At 42.1% G+C, this 22497-nt stretch overlaps 1 protein-coding gene across 2 annotated transcripts in view; it reads left to right on the top strand.

Moving 5' to 3' along the window:
• Window positions 1-22497, top strand: part of FGD6 (FYVE, RhoGEF and PH domain containing 6) — a 377558-nt gene that overhangs the window by 29738 nt on the left and 325323 nt on the right. For both annotated transcript variants that reach the window (XR_014026906.1, XM_081331125.1), the window contains exons 3-8: window positions 2287-2449; window positions 6606-6673; window positions 6767-6797; window positions 17212-17363; window positions 18169-18325; window positions 19376-19463. Coding sequence is in view for 1 of the 2 variants with exons in the window: in XM_081331125.1 (XP_081187251.1) it covers window positions 2287-2449; window positions 6606-6673; window positions 6767-6797; window positions 17212-17363; window positions 18169-18325; window positions 19376-19463 (659 nt within the window). In the remaining variant the exon portion in view is untranslated. The remainder of the gene's footprint in view (window positions 1-2286; window positions 2450-6605; window positions 6674-6766; window positions 6798-17211; window positions 17364-18168; window positions 18326-19375; window positions 19464-22497) is intronic.

Here is a 22497-nt window from a genome sequence, read left to right as displayed (position 1 = left end):
ATTCCGAGAGGTGCGCGCGCACCTCTCCGAACGACCGGAGTTGCGCGCGCACCTCCCCAAACCTTTGGGGAGGTGCGCGCGTACCTCCGCGCGAACGGGCAGCGGTGCCGCTCTTTGAGGAAGCTGCCGCTTTCGGCAGCTTCCTCAAAGAGCGGCGCCGCTGCCCCTTCGCACGGAGGTACACGCGCAACTCCGGTCGTTCGGAGAGGTGCGCGCGCACCTCTCGGAATGGGCAGGGGCGCCTCTCTTTTTGAGGAAGCTGCCACGGCCCGTCTGCGAAGCTGCCGAAAGCGGCAGCTTAGCAGACGGGCCGCGGCAGCTTCCTCAAAGAGCGGCACCGCTGCCCATTCGCGCGGAGGTACGCGCGCACCTCCGGTCGTTCGGAGAGGTGCGCGCGCACCTCTCGGAATGGGCAGGGGCGCCGCTCTTTGAGGAAGCTGCCACGGCCCGTCTGGAAAGCTGCCGAAAGCGGCAGCTTTGCAGACGGGCCGTCGCCATCGGGCAACCGGGAACCGGTTCCATCTCATTTTTAAAAAAATGGCAGCCGCGTGCGTCCGCGCATGCGCAAAAAACCTTTTTGCGCATGCGCGTGCATGGACACACGCACGCGGCTCCCTCTTTTTTTAATTTGTGATGGAACCGGTTCCCAGTGGCTCTTTTTCTTTTTTAGGTTGCCGACCCCTGCCTTAACCTGACTGCGTGGGAGATTGTTTTAATTGAGCCTAGTATGCTATATTTTTAGCTTACATATTGAAACACGTTGATATTCAGAATTAACCTTTTTTGATGGATCTCTCTTGAAATCAGTATGTGAGAAATTGAGTGACCACAGAATCTGGCCTTTCTGGGTGTTTGACATTTGCACCTTCTGCTCTGCTTTCCAATATAGCTTCATGTGTCCAATATCTTTATTTTAAGGCAGGGGTTCTCAGACTTTAGGATATCAAAATTCTGTAAAATGAATTTTACACCCTTTATGAATAAAACTAATGGTTTTACTACGGAAATGTACTACTTTGATTATATTTATGTGTATGTATATGCCAAAAATAATCTTTTATAATATGAACAATTTTAAAAGTACAGATTGTTGATTTACCATTTCTCTATGCAGGAAGCAGTATAAAATTCATTTATAGTTTAGTAATTCTCAGAAACCTAAGCTCAATTATGGTGCCTGAGGCACTTTTTAAAAGACTTGTAATACGGTACTTTAAGTTGCTTATGATCTTAGCTATTTGAGCTGTTGCTTGGGGCCACACTTCAGGCAAGTAACCTTCATTTGTCTCAGTTCACACAACATCCTAAATTAGAATGAAACCACATTTTAATTTAGTGAGAACTTCTTACGGTCTACATAATGTGTCCCAGAATCATAATGCCAGATAACACATCCATTCTGTACCCAAATATTCTAGAGCGTGGAATATTAATGCCCTGTTTAATTTCAAAATATTTTCAGGCAATTATTTCAATTTTCATATTTTATTTGCAGCAGCATAGCTATGAATTGCACAAGGCAAATTAAACACTTTCTACTAGGGGTGTTGATGTGGATAAATGAGTTTATACCATTTTATCCTTAACTCAAAATACAATGCCATGCCATATTTTTTATGCTAACTTAATGTGCTTACTAGTATGCTATTGCAAAATATTTGGTAAGGTTCTTATTAGGCAACATTTAAAACATTTCATTATTTAATATTATTACAGGAGATCAGTATATAAGATAGTCCAATTAAGATAATTACAGCTAATGAACAATTATGATATTTTGGGTTATTTTTATTTATTAAGAAAGTATATCCTAAGTTCTGAGCTGGCTGATACTTATATAATACAGCAGATAACATTAATATTTGGATAACATATATTTTAACTATGCCTTCAGAAACCGTTGAATATCAGTATGCTTTTGATTGAAAGTGAGTATGAGTAAAAATGATTTTGAAGTCTTTAGAAAACAATAAAAAAGCACATCTCTCATTATTGTGGCACAGAAAAATGAATGATATAAGACATTTTGACATTTTGACCAGTAAAGACAAAAATTTTAAGACATCCACCAAACAAGGTAATTTATAAAGAGACTTGGATGATCACATTAACAATTGTGATTGAACAAGATTTGTTTTCCTTTGTGAAACTGTTACTTCTTTCTTTGTGGACTGTATTACACAAATTATAGTTGTGTTAATAGTTAATAGGTTTCTACAGTGAACAACATTATGTGCTTCAGCCAACAATTAGATGGAACTTTGCTTATGTTACACAATGTTGTAGGTCATCAGCAGAACGTGATGGATCAGAATTGATGTTAGAAGATATATATTCAGATGATGAAATAATGCCAAGAGATGTGAATAGTTCTGATGATGAGGATGATGAGGATGATACCAATTCAGATTCCAGTAAAGGGGAGTCTGATGCACAAGAAAACAAGCAGGTAAGTCTAACATTTTTTCATGAGTTTTTAGAGAATATCGTAGCAGTTGGAAAAAATGAAAGCAATAGGAAAACGATGTCTGCCATGACTTCCTTTATTAGAGAAAAGGTAACATTTATATTTATTGATGCCTGGAAACATCTTTTCCCAAGTTTTTATGAAACTCCAATATTTTTATTAAAAAATGAAAAAAATGAACTTGTATTTTATGTTTTTGATGATTAGACAAGATAGATAGTAGAAAGAAGGAAGTCATGAAGTAAGTTTAAAGAGTGAGGCTAAAATATATTTCTAATTGCTGTAAAGAATAGCAGAAGCCACTTCTATCTCTTTCTTTATCTCTTGCTCTTTCTTCTACAGGTAGTCCTCGACATATGACCACAATTGAGCCCAAAATTTCCATTGCTAAGCAAGACAGTTGTTAAGTGAGTTTTGCCCCATTTTATGACCTTTTTGCCATGGTTGTTAAGTGAATCACTGCAGTTATTAAGTTAATAATGCAGTTATTAAGTGAATCTGGCTTCCCCATTGACTTCGCTTGTCAAAGATCACAAAAGGTGATCACATGACCCAGGATATTGCAACTGTCATAAATACATGCCAGTTGCCAAGCATCTGAATTTTTATCATGTGATCTCAAGTATGTTCCAACCGTTGTTAGGGTGAAAAACAGTCATAAATCACTTTTTTCAGTGCCACTGTAAAATTGAACAGTTACTAAATGAATAGTTATGAGTTGAGGACTACCTGTATTTTCTTATTGTACTTTTTTGTTCATACTTTTTTTTACTTTTTTATTCTAAATTAGTTTGCTTCAATACTTATTATTGTTCTTAACGTAGAAACACAAGTTAAGATAGGCAAGAAAATGGTAAGTGAGCACCTGTACAGTCTAGACAAGTTCAATTCACCAGGACCAGATGGATTACACCTCAAGATTCTCAAGGAACTGGCAGATGTGATCTCAGAACCACTGAACTACATTTTTCAAAGATCCTGGAGCACTGGGGAACTACCAGTGCTGGAAAAGAGCTGACGTAGTTCCCATCTTCAGAAAAGGGGAAAAAATAGATCCACGAAACTACAGACCTATCAGCCTGACCTCAATATCTGGGAAGAGTCTGGGAAAGATCATCAAACAACTAATTAGCGAACACCTAGAGGCAAACAAAGTCATTACTAAAAGCCAACATGGATTTGTCAAAAACAGATCATGCCAGACAAATCTTATTGCATTCTTGGACCAAGTGACAAAATTAGTGGACCAGAGGAATGCTGTGGATATAATTTACTTGGACTTCAGTAAGGCATTTGATAAAGTAGATCACAACCTACTACTTGATAGGATAGAAAAATGTGGGTTAGACAGCAGCACCACCAGATGGCTGACTGGCCGTACTCAATGTGTGGTCCTCAATGGAACTGCATCTAGATAGAGGGAAGTGTGTAGTGGGGTGCCCCAGGGCTCTGTTCTGGGCCCAGTGCTCTTCAACATCTTCATCAATGATTTGGATGAGGGGATAGATGGAGAACTCATCAAATTTGCAGACGACACCAAGCTGGCAGGAATAGGCAATACTCCAGAAGATAGGCTTAAGATACAGGACGATCTGGACAGACTTGAACACTGGGTGCTATCTAACAAAAAGAAATTCAATGGTGAAAAAGTAAGGTTCTACATTTAGACAAGAAAAAACAAATGTACAGGTATAATATAGGTGGTACCTTGCTCAACAGTAGTAACCATGAGAGGGATCTTAGAGTCCTAGTGGACAATCATTTAAACATGAGCCAGCAGTGTGCTGCAGCTGCCAAAAAAGCCAACACAGTGCTAGGCTGCATTAACAGAGGGATAAAATCAAGATCACATGAAGTATTAATACCACTTTACAATGACTTGGTAAGGCCACACTTGGAATACTGCACCCAGTTTTGGTCACCACGATGTAAAAAAGATGTTGAGACTCTAGAAAGAGTACAGAGAAGAGCAACAAAGATGATTAGGGGACTGGAGGCTAAAACATATAAGGAACGGTTGCTGAAATTGGGTATGTCTAGTTCAGGGGTCGGCAACCTAAAAAAGGAAAAGAGCCACCGGGAACCGGATCCATCACAAATTAAAAAAACTGGGAGCCGCGTGCGTGTGTCCATGCACGCGCATGCGTAAAAAACGTTTTGCGCATGCGCACGCGGTTGCCATTTTTTAAAAAAGTGAGATGGAACCGGTTCCCGGTTGCCCGACGGCGACGGCCCGTCTGCAAAGCTGCCGCTTTCGGCAGCTTTGCAGACGGGCCGCGGCAGCTTCCTCAAAGAGCGGCACCGCTGCCCGTTCGCCCGGAGGTACGCGCGCACCTCTCCAAAGGTTTGGGGAGGTGCGCACGCACCTCCGGTCGTTCGGAGAGGTGCGGGCGCACCTCTCGGAACGGGCCGCGGTGTCGCTCTTTGAGGAAGCTGCCGTGGCCCATCTGCAAAGCTGCCGCTTTCGGCAGCTTTGCAGACGGGCCGCGGCAGCTTCCTCAAAGAACGCCGCCGCGGCCCGTTCGCGCGGAGGTACGCGTGCACCTCTCCAAAGGTTTGGGGAGGTGCGCGCGCACCTCCGGTCGTTCGGAGAGGTGCGCGCGCACCTCTCGGAACGGGCCGCGGCGTCGCTCTTTGAGGAAGCTGCCGTGGCCCATCTGCAAAGCTGCCGCTTTTGGTAGCTTTGCAGACGGGCCGCGGCAGCTTCCTCAAAGAACGACGCCACGGCCCGTTCGCGCGGAGGTACGCGCGCACCTCTCCAAAGGTTTGGGGAGGTGCGCGCGCACCTCTGGTCATTCGGAGAGGTGCGCACGCACCTCTCGGAACGGGCCGCGGCGTCGCTCTTTGAGGAAGCTGCCGTGGCCCATCTGCAAAGCTGCCGCTTTCGGCAGCTTTGCAGACGGGCCGCGGCAGCTTCCTCAAAGAGCGACACCGCGGCCCGTTCGCGCGGAGGTACGCACGCACCTCTCCAAAGGTTTGGGGAGGTGCGCGCGCAGCTCCGCCCATTCGGGGAGGTGCGCGCGCACCTCTCGGAACGGGCCGCGGCATCGCTCTTTGAGGAAGCTGCCGTGGCCCATCTGCAAAGCTGCCGCTTTTGGTAGCTTTGCAGACGGGCCGCGGCAGCTTCCTCAAAGAGCGACACCGCGGCCCGTTCGCGCGGAGGTACGCACGCACCTCTCCAAAGGTTTGGGGAGGTGCGCGCACAGCTCCACCCATTCGGGGAGTTGCGCGCGCACCTCTCGGAACGGGCCGCGGCATTGCTCTTTGAGGAAGCTGCCGTGGCCCATCTGCAAAGCTGCCGCTTTCGGCAGCTTTGCAGACGGGCCGCGGCAGCTTCCTCAAAGAACGACGCCGCGGCCCGTTCGCGCGGAGGTACGCGCGCACCTCTCCAAAGGTTTGGGGGGGTGCGCGCGCACCTCCGCCCATTCGGGGAGGTGCGCGCGCACCTCTCCAAACGGGCGGTGCCACTCTCCATTTGGAGAGGTGCGCGCGCACCGGGCGGCTGGGAGCCGCAGAAGACGGCTCAAAGAGCCGCATGCGGCTCCGGAGCCGCGGGTTGCCGACCCGTGGTCTAGTTTAATGAAGAGAAGGGTGAGGGGTGACATGATAGCAGTGTTCCAATATCTCAGGGGCTGCCACAAAGAAGAGGGAGTCAAGCTATTCTCCAAAGCGCCTGAAGATAGGACAAGAAGCAATAGATGGAAACTAATCAAGGAGAGAAGCAACCTAGAACTAAAGAGAAACTTCCTGACAGAACAATTAACCAGTGGAACAACCTGCCTCCAGAAGCGGTGAATGCTCCAACACTGGAAGTTTTTAAGAAGAGACTTGGACAGCCATTTGTCTGAAATGGTATAGGGTTTCCTGCCTGAGCAGGGGGTTGGACTAGATGACCTCCAAGATCCCTTCCAACTACTGCTACTACTACTACTACTACTTCTGTGTGTAAAAATAAAATCAGCTGTCAGTTAATTGAATAATCTGCATATGAAACATTATACAATTGAATATAGAAAACAGCTGCATGCAATGAAACTATAGGAGAAATTTTATGTTAAAAAATGTTGTCTAAAATACACATAATCCAGTTTTTTTACCCTTCCTATGTTGCTTTTTTAATATTTGCTTTTATTTTTAGTTTAGGGGAGCTGGGAAGAAAACAAAGGTTTATCATATTGCTAAGGAAATCATGAGCTCAGAGAAAGTGTAAGTTATCTTTGTGGTACTTAATTAAATCTACTTTGCTTTTGCTTTTCCTTTCCTTTCCCCCTGAGATGTTTTTTGTTCTTTTGTCAATAGGTTTGTAGATGTTCTAAAGCTTCTGCACATTGTAAGTATTTAATTTTACTTTTATAAACATGTTTAGTTTATAAACATCTTAATTTAATCATCTCTTTAAAGTCGTTAGATTCAGAGCTAACAATGCTGAAAATGAGCACATGACAGAAAAAAATTCATATACATTCCCAGAAAGGTCAAAATGTAGTAGAACCAGAGGTTTGTTTTTGACATCTCAACATTCTTCATACGTGTGTACAAAGGTGAACCATCACATAATAGGGAAATGTAATGTAACTATGAAGGGACGCGGTGGCTCAGTGGGTTAGGACGCTGAGCTTGTCGATCAGAAGGTCGGCAGTTTGGCGGGTCGAATCCCGAGTGCCGCGTAACAGAGTGAGCGCCTGTTACTCGTCCCAGCTTCTGCCAACCTAGCAGTTCGAAAGCAGGTAAAAATGCAAGTAGAAAAATAGGGACCACTCCGGTGGGAAGGTAACAGCGTTCCGTGCGCCTTTGGCGTCTAGTCATGCCGGCCACATGACCACGGAGACGTCCTCGGACAAGCACTGGCTCTTCGGCTTTGAAACGGAGATGAGCACCGGCCCCTAGAGTCGGAAACGACTAGCACACATGTGCGGGGGAACCTTTACCTTTACCTTTAATGTAACTATACTGTATGATGTTATTATATTAATTTAATCTAATAGTTGTGATCCTTAAGCCATGAAGTCCTATAAAATGTGGGACTATATGGAAGCTTAGTTTATGATAATTTATGCAATTAAATGAGAGCAGAATACAATGTTTTATAAGGTGCATTAGGAGCACATGTTGCATATTATTGTTTGGCAGTGGAAAATAGTAAAATGGTATCTTGTCATTTATTTCATCCTTAGAATGTTTAGGCTTTAATTGCATGTGTTTAAAGCCCCAAACTAGTGATGGAGAAATATATAATAAGACTTGAATAATCTGGTTGTATTATTTTAACTAAGCTTTTAAGTAACTCCCCCCCCCGGCCCCCGAGCTTATTTGAGTATTACCAAAAGTATGTGAGCTTGACATGCTAGGCACCAACATTTAAAGTTGACTGTTTAATTTAATTTAATTTAATTTATTGAGATTTCTATACCGCCCTTCTCCCTAAGGGACTCAGGGCGGTTCACAGGGCATAAATATAAATAACAATACAAAAATTAAAAAACAATTAAATCAATGCCCAAGTTAAAACAAAAATGATAAAACAAGCCTATAAAAACCCATATACCCCCATCAGGCCAGACCCGCTAGTTCAAATAAATGGGTCTTCAACCCGCGACGGAAGGATCGGAGGTCTGATGCCATCCGGAGCTCAACCGGCAGTTGGTTCCATAATGCCGGAGCGCCCTGTTGAGATTTTCTTTTCCTTTGGTAATCAAAGTTCAGAGGCCAAGGCCGCTTGATAGTTCAGAATTTCTTAATTTTGTAGCCTATCACCTGTGAAATCCAACAAATCTCCACAAAATTTAAAGCAAAGATTTTAACCTCCTATATTCCTTTATATTTTGAGCAGTAAGGCTAAAAATGTGAAGTTGGATGCATATTTAAAGAGCTTAATCTAACTTTTTGTTTGTGTAGGAAATTAAACACAGTGTATGATCGCTATTAAAACTGATGGATTAGGAACTTAGAGCTTTACAGACATGCTATAAGTGAGAGCTCTACACAGTTCTTTTTTAAAAAGATATTTTGAATTTTCAGGTAGTACTTTTTAAAAATCCTTTATCTTTCTTATTGTGTCATTCTATAAATTGCTTACTATTCATCTTTAGATATATAATTTTAGCTGCATTGGAAGCTCTGGCAAAATGTTTGATTTAGCAAGCAGCAAGTAAAATGAAAATTTAGAATTGGGGCAAATAGACACTGGTTAAAAAGGGATTTCTTTGGAAACCACTTCGTGCTTGTTAATTCCCCTAATGGCTATTATCTAGGCAGCATGGGAAGTATATGGGTGAGGAACATATGATAAATATGTCAGATAAATTCAGTGCTTAATTTATCTACCAAATTTAAAAAGCTGCCCAAATTCTGGATAGCATACACAGTGCTTTTTTTGTAAAAGAAAAAGGTGCCGGAACTCACACATGTCATACAACCCGCCTTGCCTACCCTACAAGGTTCCATCCCAAAAAGGTGCCGGAACTCCGTTCTGAGCGTTCTATGACAAAAAAAGCCCTGAGCATACAATATACAACAAACCTAGGCAATGGACATGAATACACAATGTACATATGTACAATGTACATATGTATGTTCAATGATAACTGCATATAATGTTGAAGAGATAATCTGCATATTAGAAATTAGCGTGATAAGACCGTGAACACGAGTGCTTTATAATTTCAAAGAAGAACATTTAAGATTTCTTTTCACGAAAAGTGCTCTGATACATCTTGTTTTAATATTGTCATTATTTTTCAGTGTTGTTTCAGTGTTACAGAAATAGAGTTTACTGAGTGCCACATGAACTAAATTTAGGAGGTCATCAGAGCATTACAAGTCACTTTTGAAATTGTTCCAAACTCAGATTACAACATAGAGCAGAATGTGTGTATGCTGGTGAACAGCAGAAATACAGCTTCAGTGAATGAATAAATATATTTGAGGGTGGCAATAAATATTCTAGTGTTAGCAAAAAATGACCATCAAAAAGATTAATTTATTTAACACAAAGGGCTGCATATTGCACTATGTAATGAATGAGTTATTAAGTATTTAACAGTTGCATTTTAAAGTTGAGAAGCATTATAATTTAATATTATAGTTTTGCTCAGCATGACAATATAGTAAAATAACTTCTTGCATTTCTTCTGTGTCATTTTATTTGTATGAGAATGAATCTGGATTTCCTATACTGAGAAGAATTTATGATTGCTTTTTATCTGTCTTTCTGAAAAGCTATTTTTCTTTTAATCTTACATAGCACAAGATTATATATCCATTAATATTTGTATCAGTGAATCGACAGATGCTGAGATATAATTTTGAGCGTTCAGGGTTTTTCCCCTCCTTTTTCTTAACTGGAGCATTTGTGGAAGTATACATTAGGTTTTTTTTTCTTTGAGAGGCTAAGTGGAGAGGAGGAGTAAATATAAATTTTTTTTAAATTTGTTTTTAACTTTTGTATCTTGGTTTTTTAATTACCCTGTAAACCGCCCTGAGTCCTTCGGGAAAGGGTGGTATATAAATGTAATAAAATAAATAAATACCGTATATACTTGAGTATAAGCCGAATTTTTCAGCCCACTTTTTGGGCTGAAAAATTCCACTTCGGCTTATACTCCAGTCAACAAAAAAACTTACCGAGGACTTGTGCGCGGCCGAGGCTTTGGTGCTTCCGGGATCGCCCGCACCTCTCCCAAGCCACCACCGTCCGAGACCTGCCGAAGTTTGGGGAGGTTTGGGGAGGTGCGCGCGCACCTCCCCAAACTCCGCGCCTTGCCTGCCTGCTTCTTTCCGCAGCGGAAAGAAGCAGGCAGGCAGGGCGCGGAGGAACGGAGACTTGCCGACGTTTGGGGAGGTTTGGGCGCCTCCCCAAACCTCGGCAGGTCTCCGTTCCTCCGCGCAGACCTGCCGACGTTTGGGGAGGTTTGGGCGCCTCCCCAAACCTCCCCAAACCTCGGCAGGTCTCCGTTCCTCCTGCCGACCTTTGGGGAGGTTTGGGCGCCTCCCCAAACCTCGGCAGGTCTCCGTTCCTCCTGCCGACCTTTGGGGAGGTTTGGGCGCCTCCCCAAACCTCCCCAAACCTCGGCAGGTCTCCGTTCCTCCTGCCGACCTTTGGGGAGGTTTGGGCGCCTCCCCAAACCTCGGCAGGTCTCCGTTCCTCCGCGCAGACCTGCCGACGTTTGGGGAGGTTTGGGCGCCTCCCCAAACCTCCCCAAACCTCGGCAGGTCTCCGTTCCTGTTTGGGGAGGTTTGGGCGCCTCCCCAAACCTCCCCAAACCTCGGCAGGTCTCCGTTCTTCCTGCCGACCTTTGGGGAGGTTTGGGCGCCTCCCCAAACCTCCCCAAACCTCGGCAGGTCTCCGTTCCTGTTTGGGGAGGTTTGGGCGCCTCCCCAAACCTCCCCAAACCTCGGCAGGTCTCCGTTCCTCCGCGCAGACCTGCCGACGTTTGGGGAGGTTTGGGCGCCTCCCCAAACCTCCCCAAACCTCGGCAGGTCTCCGTTCCTCCGCGCAGACCTGCCGACGTTTGGGGAGGTTTGGGCGCCTCCCCAAACCTCGGCAGGTCTCCGTTCCTGTTTGGGGAGGTTTGGGCGCCTCCCCAAACCTCCCCAAACCTCGGCAGGTCTCCGTTCCTGTTTGGGGAGGTTTGGGCGCCTCCCCAAACCTCCCCAAACCTCGGCAGGTCTCCGTTCCTCCGCGCAGACCTGCCGACCTTTGGGGAGGTTTGGGCGCCTCCCCAAACGTCCCCAAACCTCGGCAGGTCTCCGTTCCTGTTTGGGGAGGTTTGGGCGCCTCCCCAAACGTCCCCAAACCTCGGCAGGTCTCCGTTCCTCCGCGCAGACCTGCCGACCTTTGGGGAGGTTTGGGCGCCTCCCCAAACGTCCCCAAACCTCGGCAGGTCTCCGTTCCTGTTTGGGGAGGTTTGGGCGCCTCCCCAAACCTCCCCAAACCTCGGCAGGTCTCCGTTCCTCCGCGCAGACCTGCCGACCTTTGGGGAGGTTTGGGCGCCTCCCCAAACCTCCCCAAACCTCGGCAGGTCTCCGTTCTTCCTGCCGACCTTTGGGGAGGTTTGGGCGCCTCCCCAAACCTCCCCAAACGTCGGCAGGTCTGCGCGGAGGAACGGAGACCTGCCGAGGTTTGGGGAGGTTTGGGGAGGCGCCCAAACCTCCCCAAACAGGAACGGAGACCTGCCGAGGTTTGGGGAGGTTTGGGGAGGCGCCCAAACCTCCCCAAAGGTCGGCAGGTCTGCGCGGAGGAACGGAGACCTGCCGAGGTTTGGGGAGGCGCCCAAACCTCCCCAAAGGTCGGCAGGAAGAACGGAGACCTGCCGAGGTTTGGGGAGGTTTGGGGAGGCGCCCAAACCTCCCCAAAGGTCGGCAGGAGGAACGGAGACCTGCCGACGTTTGGGGAGGTTTGGGGAGGCGCCCAAACCTCCCCAAAGGTCGGCAGGAGGAACGGAGACCTGCCGACGAGCCGCGGCCACACAGGGTATTCCTGTGTATTCAGGCTTGCAAAATGGCGGATCGAGCCTCTGCTGGCGGCAGAGGCTTGCAGAACGGCGGATCGGCTTATACTCGAGTCAATAACTTTTTCCAGTTTTTGGGGGTGAAATTGGGGGTCTCGGCTTATACTCGAGTCGGCTTATACTCAAGTATATACGGTAAATAAATAAACATTGTGGGATTGGAGCCAAAAAGAGCTACATCTCAGTGTTGTCTTTGATTGATCCTTCTTCATTCAAGATTGAAGCATAAGCATATTCAAGAATGGGGTATAATAAATGGAAAGTGCATACATTCCCAGCATTTTTCCTCTAGCATTCCTGTTAATATTAGTAAATGTTGCTCATGGTATTGAGCATATGGGTTCTATTAGCAATAGCAGTTATTTGGCTTATTTCTTTGTATGTGAAGATCATAAACCCCTAAGGATGCAAGAGGTTAGTTGCCATTTGGCTCCCATGATATGAAAACACTTTATTTTCATATGGCTCAAGCTATCTGTTTTCCCTCCCGTTTCAGGTTTAGGTTACAGTAAGCTACAAAAAAGTGGAAAAGCCTACTAATATCCATTCCTCTGATGCACTGTTTTTTAAACTGTGCACACGCCAATGTTTCAAACAGCTGTGCATCTGTTTATATAATTGCTGTATCTTATTTGCATTGGAAAAGCATGCAGTTATGAACACATGGAACACATCTATTCTGATTTGATTATTCTGATGTCTCCAATGTATAGATGTTGAACTGTTTAGGGGATATGGAAGTTGTAATGAGAAGGAAGCAAAAGCACAGTGAAATTCCATTTCAAGCTGGCAGATATGGGGCATGTATTTAGATTTGTATATAGATTTGCACAAGAATCAGAGCTGGTTTGTAGATGGTATGTTTTACTAATTGTGATATAATACTGTACAAGTGATATATACATTTTAATAATAAATATAGATTAGTGTGTAATTTAGTCAGATATAATCAGGAGAGCATACCATGCAATTGAAACATAGCAGAACTAAACATTTTTAAAAACATAGCTCCTATCACATGCATAAAAACAATAATAGTAGGATTGATAGACTGATTATGTGCCATCAAGTTAATTTTCAACTCAAAGTGATCATATATATAAATAGATTTTTTCTCTCCATAAAATAGCAACAGTAGTAATTTTATTCATCGTGTTTATAAGTAAGAAAAATATAAACACAATATAAAACAACAATATTGTAACACATTACAGTAAATCATAACATTGTAATATAAAATAAAATCCATTACAGATACTATACTAATATCTATATATTCAAATTAATAGCTGCACTTTTAATAATTTAAATGACCTAACTCCAAATGTTCTTCAAGTGGGAGTCAATTCCAAGTCCCAAGTCCCAGCTGACAAGAGAATCTCAACTATGATGTGGTTGTTTTAGTATCTACGAGAACCAATTGACCCTAGTCCAATAATTAGATCAGAAGCACAGATACAGGAACTAGCAGCAAGTCTTTCAAATAACTAAACGTGTCTATATGCAGGACACATGTCATCATTTTACACTAGATATTTCCCTAATTCACATCTAGTGCAATATTTGGCAATTAAAAGAACTACGGGTAAAATGTATAGAGTCCAGAATAGTACAAACAGCAGCATTTTAGACAAAAAAGTGGTGAAGCTTTGAATAATGCATATTTATATATTTATTAAATTTTTATGCTGCCATTTCACTGACACAGTGACTCTGGATGGCTTACAATATAATAAAAGGTTAAAAATACTAGAAAACAATTAAAATTAGAAAAAATGAATAGAAAAGATTGAATAGAAAAGCTAAAATCAAGATGATGGACGGCCTGGAGGTGGAGTTCTTCTTTAGTCAGCCACGCCCAATGTAGCAAATCTTTGTCAGGGCTCCAGGCCAATTGGCAGACCCAAGTTATCAGGCTTTTCTGGAAGGCGAGGAGTGTGGGGTGTGTCAACGCTGTAATCATTGGATATTCCCGCTCTGACAACCGATGAAAATTGCAGCCATTTCCGCTTTGCTTTTTACATGATTTTTCTTCTATTTAGAAATCAGGTAGAAGGGTGGGGGGGAATTGAGATGAATGCTTGAACTCAGCTAGCCATAATAATAATAACGCTGCTCTGAGGGAACTCAAGGATGAACTGATAATGGTTTGGCAGGCTGAGGAGCTGGAGAGAAAGCCCGCATTTCAGGCTAATTGGAGAATGTGGTTTATTGGGGGTGGGAATTGCAGTTTGTTACTTTGTGTCCGGGGGAAGGGAATTTAGTTTTGGGTTCAACTATGTAGTGCCGATACTTTGTTTCCTGAATAAAATGTTCTTTAAGGAAGAATTCTTGCCTTGAAGTTCTTTTGATGGGTTTCATCTATCGGAACCATGACAGGGTAGACTCTGATGGGGAAATATTCCAGAGGGCGCAGGGCCACCACAGAAAAAGCTCTTTTCCTGAACACTGCCAACCAAAGTTCTTTGGCCAATGGGATCTGAAGTAGGTCCTTTCTACTGGAATGAGTAGGGTGGGCTAATCCATCAGAATAAGGCAATTCCTCAGATTTCCTGGACCCATCCCATAAAGGGCTTTAAAGACAATTAACACCTTGAATTGAAGCTGGAAGCTCATACTCTCACATATGACATCCAATGGGTCTCCGGAACTGTCCACACTTCTGCATTCTGTACCAGTTGTAGCTTCCAAATACTCTTTAAGGGTAGCCCCATGTAGAGCATGTTACAGTAATCCAATCAGGAGATGATAAGGGCATGAGTGACATAACTCTTTGTGGTCCTGTTCTAGTGTTCTAGAGTGGGAAAGTGGGGGACAGTTTTTCTAGTACATGCTCTAGGATCAGAAATTACTGGCTACTGGATTGATCTTTTTTTTAAAAAAACAACAACCAGTAGTCTAGTTCTTAAACTGAATGGTCCTTGCACAACTCTAATACAGGTGAAACTCAAAAAATTAGAATATCGTGCAAAAGTTCATTTATTTCAGTAATGCAACTTAAAATGGGAAAGTAATATATGAGATAGACTCATTACATGCAAAGCAAGATAGTTCAAGCCGTGATTTATCATAATTGTGATGATTATGGCATACAGCTCATGAAAACCCCAAATCCACAATCTCAGAAAATTAGAATATTGTGAAAAGGTGCAATATTCTAGGCTCAAAGTGTCCAACTCTAATCAGCTAATTAAGCCATAACACCTGCAAAGGGTTCCTGAGCCTTTAAATGGTCTCTCAGTCTGGTTCAGTAGGAATCACAATCATAGGGAAGACTGCTGACCTGACAGTTGTGCAGAAAACCATCACTGACACCCTCCATAAGGAGGGAAAGCCTCAAAAGGTAATTGCAAAAGAAGTTGGATGTTCCCAAAGTGCTGTATCAAAGCACATTAATAGAAAGTTATGTGGAAGGGAAAAGTGTGGAAGAAAAAGGTGCACAAGCAGCAGGGATGACTGCAGCCTGGAGAGGATTGTCAGGAAAAGGCCATTCAAAAGTGTTGGGGACTTTCACAAGGAGTGGACTGAGGCTGGAGTCAGTGCATCAAGAGCCACCACACACAGACAGATCCTGGACATGGGCTTCAAATGTCGTATTCCTCTTGTCAAGCCGCTCCTGAACAACAAACAACGTCAGAAGTGTCTTACCTGGGCTAAAGAAAAACAGACCTGGTCTGTTGCTCAGTGGTCCAAAGTCCTCTTTTCTGATGAGAGCAACTTTTGCATCTCATTTGGAAACCAAGGACCCAGAGTCTGGAGGAAGAATGGAGAGGCACACACTGCAAGATGCTTGAAGTCCAGTGTGAAGTTTCCACAGTCTGTGTTGATTTGGGGAGCCATGACATCTGCTGGTGTTGGTCCACTGTGCTTCATTAAGTCCAGGGTCAACACAGCCGTCTACCAGGAGATTTTGGAGCACTTCATGCTTCCTTCTGCAGACGAGCTTTATGGGGATGCTGACTTCATTTTCCAGGAGGACTTGACACCTGCCCACACTGCCAAAAGCACCAAAACCTGGTTCAATGACCGTGGGATTACTGTGCTTGATTGGCCAGCAAACTCGTCTGACCTGAACCCCATAGAGAATCTATGGGGCATTGCCAAGAGAAAGATGAGAGACATGAGACCGAACAATGTAGAAGAGCTGAAGGCCGCTATTGAAGCATCCTGGTCTTCCATAACACCTCAGCAGTGCCACAGGCTGATAGCTTCCATGCCACACCGCATTGAGGCAGTAATTGCTGCAAAAGGGGCCCAAATGAAGTACTGAGTACATATGCATGCTTATACTTTTCAGAGGTCCGATATTGTTCTATGTACACTCCTTGTTTTATTGATTGCATGTAATATTCTAATTTTCTGAGATTGTGGATTTGGGGTTTTCATGAGCTGTATGCCATAATCATCACAATTATGACAAATCACAGCTTGAACTATCTTGCTTTGCATGTAATGAATCTATCTCATATATTAGTTTCCCCTTTTAAGTTGCATTACTGAAATAAATGAACTTTTGCACGATATTCTAATTTTTCAAGTTTCACCTGTATGGAGCATCAGGAGTTATGTATGTTACAGCTGCTACTTGTTACATAATTCTTCTGAAACCTACAATCCTGGACAAACCACAGTATCTCAAAATTTCAGACTGATTGATAGCAACCTACTTTTATTATACTGTCCTAAGAAAGTTTTGGAAGAAACAATCCACCAGTAGGACAGAACAAATAATCAGTGCTATAATTCACATATTCCTTATCACATCAGTCCTATAAAATTGTGTTCTCATTTTATAAGTGAATCAAACAATTCAAGGACATATCCATAGTATATTATAAACCCTCTCACTAACAACTTTTTGGAAAAGGTGTTCCAATAGAAGAAGAAGATAATTTTTCCTGCCAAACTACAATTTTCTGCTTTGTTTGCAGGAAACAATGAGAGTTAAAGTGGTGTAAATAAGATAGTTTACTAAGTCAGAGAAATGGTTTATAGATTTAGTCATGTCTTTTCAAAGCAAACTTTCTCAGAGACTGAATCTATATTTTGTTCAGGCTTGTTTGAGCTTGTCTTTCTTTCCAAAGTCTGTTTTACCTTGGATTGCTTATCTGATCCTAGAAATTTGGATAAATGGATAATCTATGTCTTTACAAAAGAAATCATGTAACCTGTATTGTTGTTTGGAGGCTGGTTTCTCAAAGTATGTGTATATGTTTCTCACTTGCCCTGTAATAGGATTTTCGGGATTCAGTGGCACATGCTTCTAGGCAGTTTGGAAAGCCAGTAATTGAAGATAAGATCCTGAATCAGATCTTGTACTATCTACCTCAGCTGTATGAGCTTAATCGGGACCTCCTGAGAGAACTAGAAGAACGCCTTTCTCATTGGTAACATTTTCTTTCTCATTCTTTCTGGACCTTTTGCTTGTCATGGAGATTGATAGAATGTCTATCTTGATGAGTACCAGACTTCCAATAATGTTTAGGGTAAAGAATAAAGTGATTGTCGAAAGCCTAAATATAGTACACAAGCTACTTGGGAGCCCTTTGAATTTAGGTAGCTACTTGAAATATATTCTGGAATATTTTGAAGGTAAATCCCCTTTTGTTCTGAGCTAGTTACAACAACTGGACTAAATTTTCAAAGAAACCTAACTATGAATACCTAGATCTCAGTGTGGCCTTTTTTGAGATTCCTTCACCTCTGGATGCAGAATATACAAGGACAGAAAGGGGTAGAAAGAGAAAATACCCCCCCACACACACACAGATAGTCCTTGATTTACAACCATTCATTTAATGACCATACAAAGTTACAACTGTATTGAAAAAAGTACTCACCAATACCAGTACTCATACTTACAACCACCACAGCATCTCCAGTCAGGTGACCAAAATTTGAGCACTTGGCAACTGGCATGTGTTTAGAATGGCTGCAACATCCTGGAATTTGTGACCTTCCCCGCCAACTTCTGACAAGCAAAGTCGGAAAGTGGGGGAAGTCAGATTCACTTAATGACTATGTGATTCACTTAACAGTTATGGCAAAAAGGTCATAAAATTTGGTATGATTCACTTAACAGCTGTCTTGTTTAAGTAATGGAAATTCTGGTCTCAATTGTGAAAAGTTGAGGACTACCTGTATTACATGCTTTAGCTGTAAATTCTAATTGTTTGCTGTGTTGAATTCTAGGATTGACCATCAGAGAATTGCTGATATATTTGTGAAAAAGGGGCCTTACTTAAAGATGTATTCAACGTACATAAAAGAATTTGATAGGAATATAGCCCTCCTTGATGAGCAGTGTAAAAAGAACCCTGGGTTTGCTGCTGTTGTTCGAGAATTTGAGGTAATTTAATCTTTTCAAATATGTTGGCTTCCACTTTGTCTACTGATTCTGGGTTTAAGGGTAGTTTTATGTTAAGTTCAGGATATAAAATGCATTTATTTCTTTTCAGATATACATATGAATGAAGGTTTTGTGAGGGTTAGATTGCATATATGTTAATGGGTTAATTATCAAAATATTACTGTCTTAAAAAGATGCTTATAAGGTCCATGATAGCTTTGATTCATATAATATGATCAGAAAATCCCATCAACTTGTTAATAAATGTTAGCATCAGCCAAGGGTTTTGGTAAAATCATTTCTCACTTCAGATGAAATCTTTTGCCAAAATGCACATTTAAAGCACCACATTTAAAGCACTAAACCTTAGTTTCTTTGTATATTTGAACATGAATCTATGAATCTATCTTTGTATATATGAACATAAATCTATATGGAGGCATAGTGCCTCAGCTTCACTAGGGAGAAAAATAGCCATTTTCTTCAGTGTTTTACAGTTGGGTATCTGCCTAGCATGGATGAATTATATTTGGCTCATTCAGGAATGGGAAAAGACAAAACAGTGAAGTTTTTACAATCATAGCAAAGTGACAAAGTGACAAAACACTGGAAGTTTTTAAGAAGAGACTGGACAGCCATTTGTCTGAAATGGTATAGGGTTTCCTGCCTTAGCAGCGGGTTGGACTAGATGACCTCCAAGGTCCCTTCCAACTTCTTCTTCTTCTTCTTCTTCTTCTTCTTCTTCTTCTTCTTATTATTATTATTATTATTATTATTATTATTATTATTATTATTAATAATAATAATAATAATAATAATAATAATAATAATAATAATAATAATAATAATATTACATGCTGTTTATTGTTAGAGGACATTTCTAAAGGGAAGCCAGCACACTTTAGTCCTCTGGTGATATAAAAATCAGCATATAGCAACAAGGATGATAGCTGTTTAATTTGGTTCAGATCAACTCACTTTGCAAGTTTTAAAGTAGGTTGCTTTAAATGAAGTTAGTTGGTGTGAAAATTCTAGAATTTTATTTTTCAGATGAGTCCTCGCTGTGCTAACCTGGCACTCAAACACTATTTGCTGAAGCCAGTTCAGAGGATCCCTCAATACAGGCTTCTTTTAACAGGTAGGGCTACAAGCTAAAAATATTTGTGTGGGTATGTGTATGTGTATAATAGAGGGATAGCAGTATTTCATAAAGGCCATTAGATTTTTTTTCTAAATTAATTGTTTTAAAATATCACTTCGTTCTTTGTTTTAATGAGTAAATTTTGCATGTGTAACAATTGGGTAAGCACTAATAGAAAATTACGTAACAAAAGTGGGAACTTCCAGTCTATGATCATTCTTTTGCATAAGGCATTTCTGGTGTGTGTTTATTCTGTAAAACACTCCATCCCCAAATACTGCTATTTCAGTTCCAAATTATGGGATTACAGTGGCTGAACCATTCATGTCCCAGTGATGAAGTTCTGAAGGCGCTCTAGATCCTCCTGTCCACCTAACAGATTACTTTGATATCCACTGCTACATAATGGCTAACCATTTTTATACATGCAGTAATTCTTTCTCTGGCTAATAGTTGTGAATAGAATTAATAACTGTGTTTTAAAATTATTTAAAGAAAAGTTCAGAGTTGATGTTTTCAATAAAAAAAATGAAAAGAAACAGAACTTCAATAATAACCTGGATATTATTTTTGTATACCACTGACATGGAAAAGAGTAATTTGGAGGGGAAGGTTGTTTTGTTTTCAGTATTTTGAATTGTGGGAATGGGTTGAAACTCTCTTTTGTGATCAGTGAGAGGCAAAATTTTTGTTTTTAATGAAATGAAACTTATTTTTTTATTTTTACAGATTTGTTGTAGAAATGTTGCCTCTGTTGCCAAAGGTGCAGAGAATGGTATTTTTGCTGAGTTAATGAATTCCATGCTATTCAGGTTTCCTCACTCCTTCCTCCCCCCCTTCACCCTCCCCCCCCCTGTAGTATGTTATTGCAAGTGGCAGATCAGAAGATATAAATGTTGGTTCTGGTATTGTTGTTCATACTATAGTTTTTGGAAAAGTTTGAAACTTCTGGGTGAAATATGAAAGAAAGTAACTTAGCAAGTTGTCTTTCTTGATTGACAAAAGTTCTTCCATCCTCATTATGTAGTTGATTGCGCAGTCTAAATGATAATTCTGTTAGTCTCTATTTAATCATTTACATATGAACAAATAAGTGACTTGTCTACTTTCTTGGATTTGTGTACCTGAATTGCTAAATATGAAATATGCTTGTTCTAAGGAAATATTGTCCTTTCTGTAAATCTCTAAAACATACAAGCTGCATGTGCAGATAGACGTGTGTCTTTGTTTCCATTATTTGATATGAGTAACAGAACTTATGGTGGACAATGCATAATCCCTGTAACTAGTTCCTAGGTCAAAAGGAAAGCCTTTGTTTGCCTGGGGCTTTAAAATAGAACCATGAAATGCTTCCAGTTACTTTAGCTCTCTTCAGAGGGAAGTCAGTGAAAGTTAATAGATTCAGCTGGATGAATTATTGTGGCCTACATTCAGTGGCTCAGTAATCCCAGTACCATTGTTACAGTCCTGAACTTTCCAGTTCCAAATCCAGTGAAAGAAATTAGGATATATAGTTCCTGTAGCTGAAACTATTTATAAGAGAAAATGAGCATTGGTATTTAAAAAAGAACTGTAGTATAGTGGAATAGTCTCTTGATTAGGACAAAACAACCCATTTGATTTGGATCGTGAAATTGTTGTCTGGTTTTTTTTTAAAGAAATGACCATGATATTTGGAAAAGGTGCTACCAGATTTTGTGCCATCATAAACTAATATATCTCTATTCCTATGATATAGAGCAAGGGTCCCCAATCTGTGGGCTGCAGCCCACTATTGGGCTGTGGCCTATTCACAACTGGACTGCGTGAGTGATGGGCCAGTACACACATGTGCGCAGCCTCATTCACATGAGCGGTAGGCACCAGCTCTCAAAGCCCCACTTGGCTTCTATTCTCTGTGCCAAAAGCTCTTCCAAATGCACGAAAGGCTCCAGGGGAGTGATTTTTTATTTTTATTTATTTTAATTCCATTTATATCCCGCCCTTCTCCGAAGACTCAGGGCGGCTTACAAACTTAGCAGTAGCCTTCATTCTATGTATATGCCTGCTTATTAGGGCTTTCACACACACCCCAAGCGGCATTATTACAAAGTCAGCTTAACTGCCCCCAACAATCTGGGTCCTCATTTTACCTACCTCGGAAGGATGGAAGGCTGAGTCAACCTTGAGCCTGGTGGGATGCGAACCTGCACTAATTGCAGGCAGCTGGTGTTACTTAAGGAGGCATTACCCCACTGCTCCACCAAGGCTCTCATGATGATGATCTCATGCTGCTTCAGGCTTACGTCCCTTTGCAGAAGCTCTTGATATGTAGAAGCCTGACTGAAGGCTTCTTTTCTTTCTTGCTGAGTGGATCTGTGTGCGCTGGTTCACCGCCCCTTGCATGGCCCGTTTCCCCTCTTCCTTCCCCCCCCCCCAGCCAGGCTGCTAGCCACAAAGGTTGGGGACTGCTGATATAGAGACTCTGTGTTTTGCTTTTTGTTACATTTTTGAGAATTAATTGCAAGCAGTTAATGAAATAGAAGTGAACTTCTGCAGTAGGCCGGAGAAAGATCCATGTTCCCTTTCTCGATTCCAGCACAGTTATTCCCTTCTGCAAACAGACGGGAGGTGAACCAACAGGCTTGGCCAGAGAAAGGAAGCTTGGATCCTGAGGATCCAAACTTTCTTTCTCCAGCCCAGCCCAGCAACCCTATTTTGCAAATGGAGGGGAGGAGAAGATCTGGGGTAGGCCAGGGAAATTCAACTTGGATCTTTGGGATTTGAGCTTCCTGTCTCCAGCCCCAATGCAGGAATTCCCTTCCCACACGTAGAGGAGCTGTCTGCCCTCCTTTGGCAGACAGCTCTTTTATTCTCTCTGCTTAACAACTTGCATGTTGGACAAGTCAAATAGAACAAATAGCGACAGAATGTACAATTTACATATTGTATAATTGTTCAACTGCATCAGCTTATATTAACCCTGCTTCATGTGTCCTCCAGCTAAAGAAAAAACTTAATGATTTGTTCTCCTTTGCATATGCCACTTTCT

Source organism: Vipera berus, assembly GCF_964194415.1.
Source record: "Vipera berus genome assembly, chromosome: 6".
NCBI lineage: Eukaryota > Metazoa > Chordata > Lepidosauria > Squamata > Viperidae > Vipera > Vipera berus.
The sequence above is the reverse complement of the archived record's forward strand: the minus strand, read 5'-3'. Positions and strand labels throughout refer to the sequence as shown.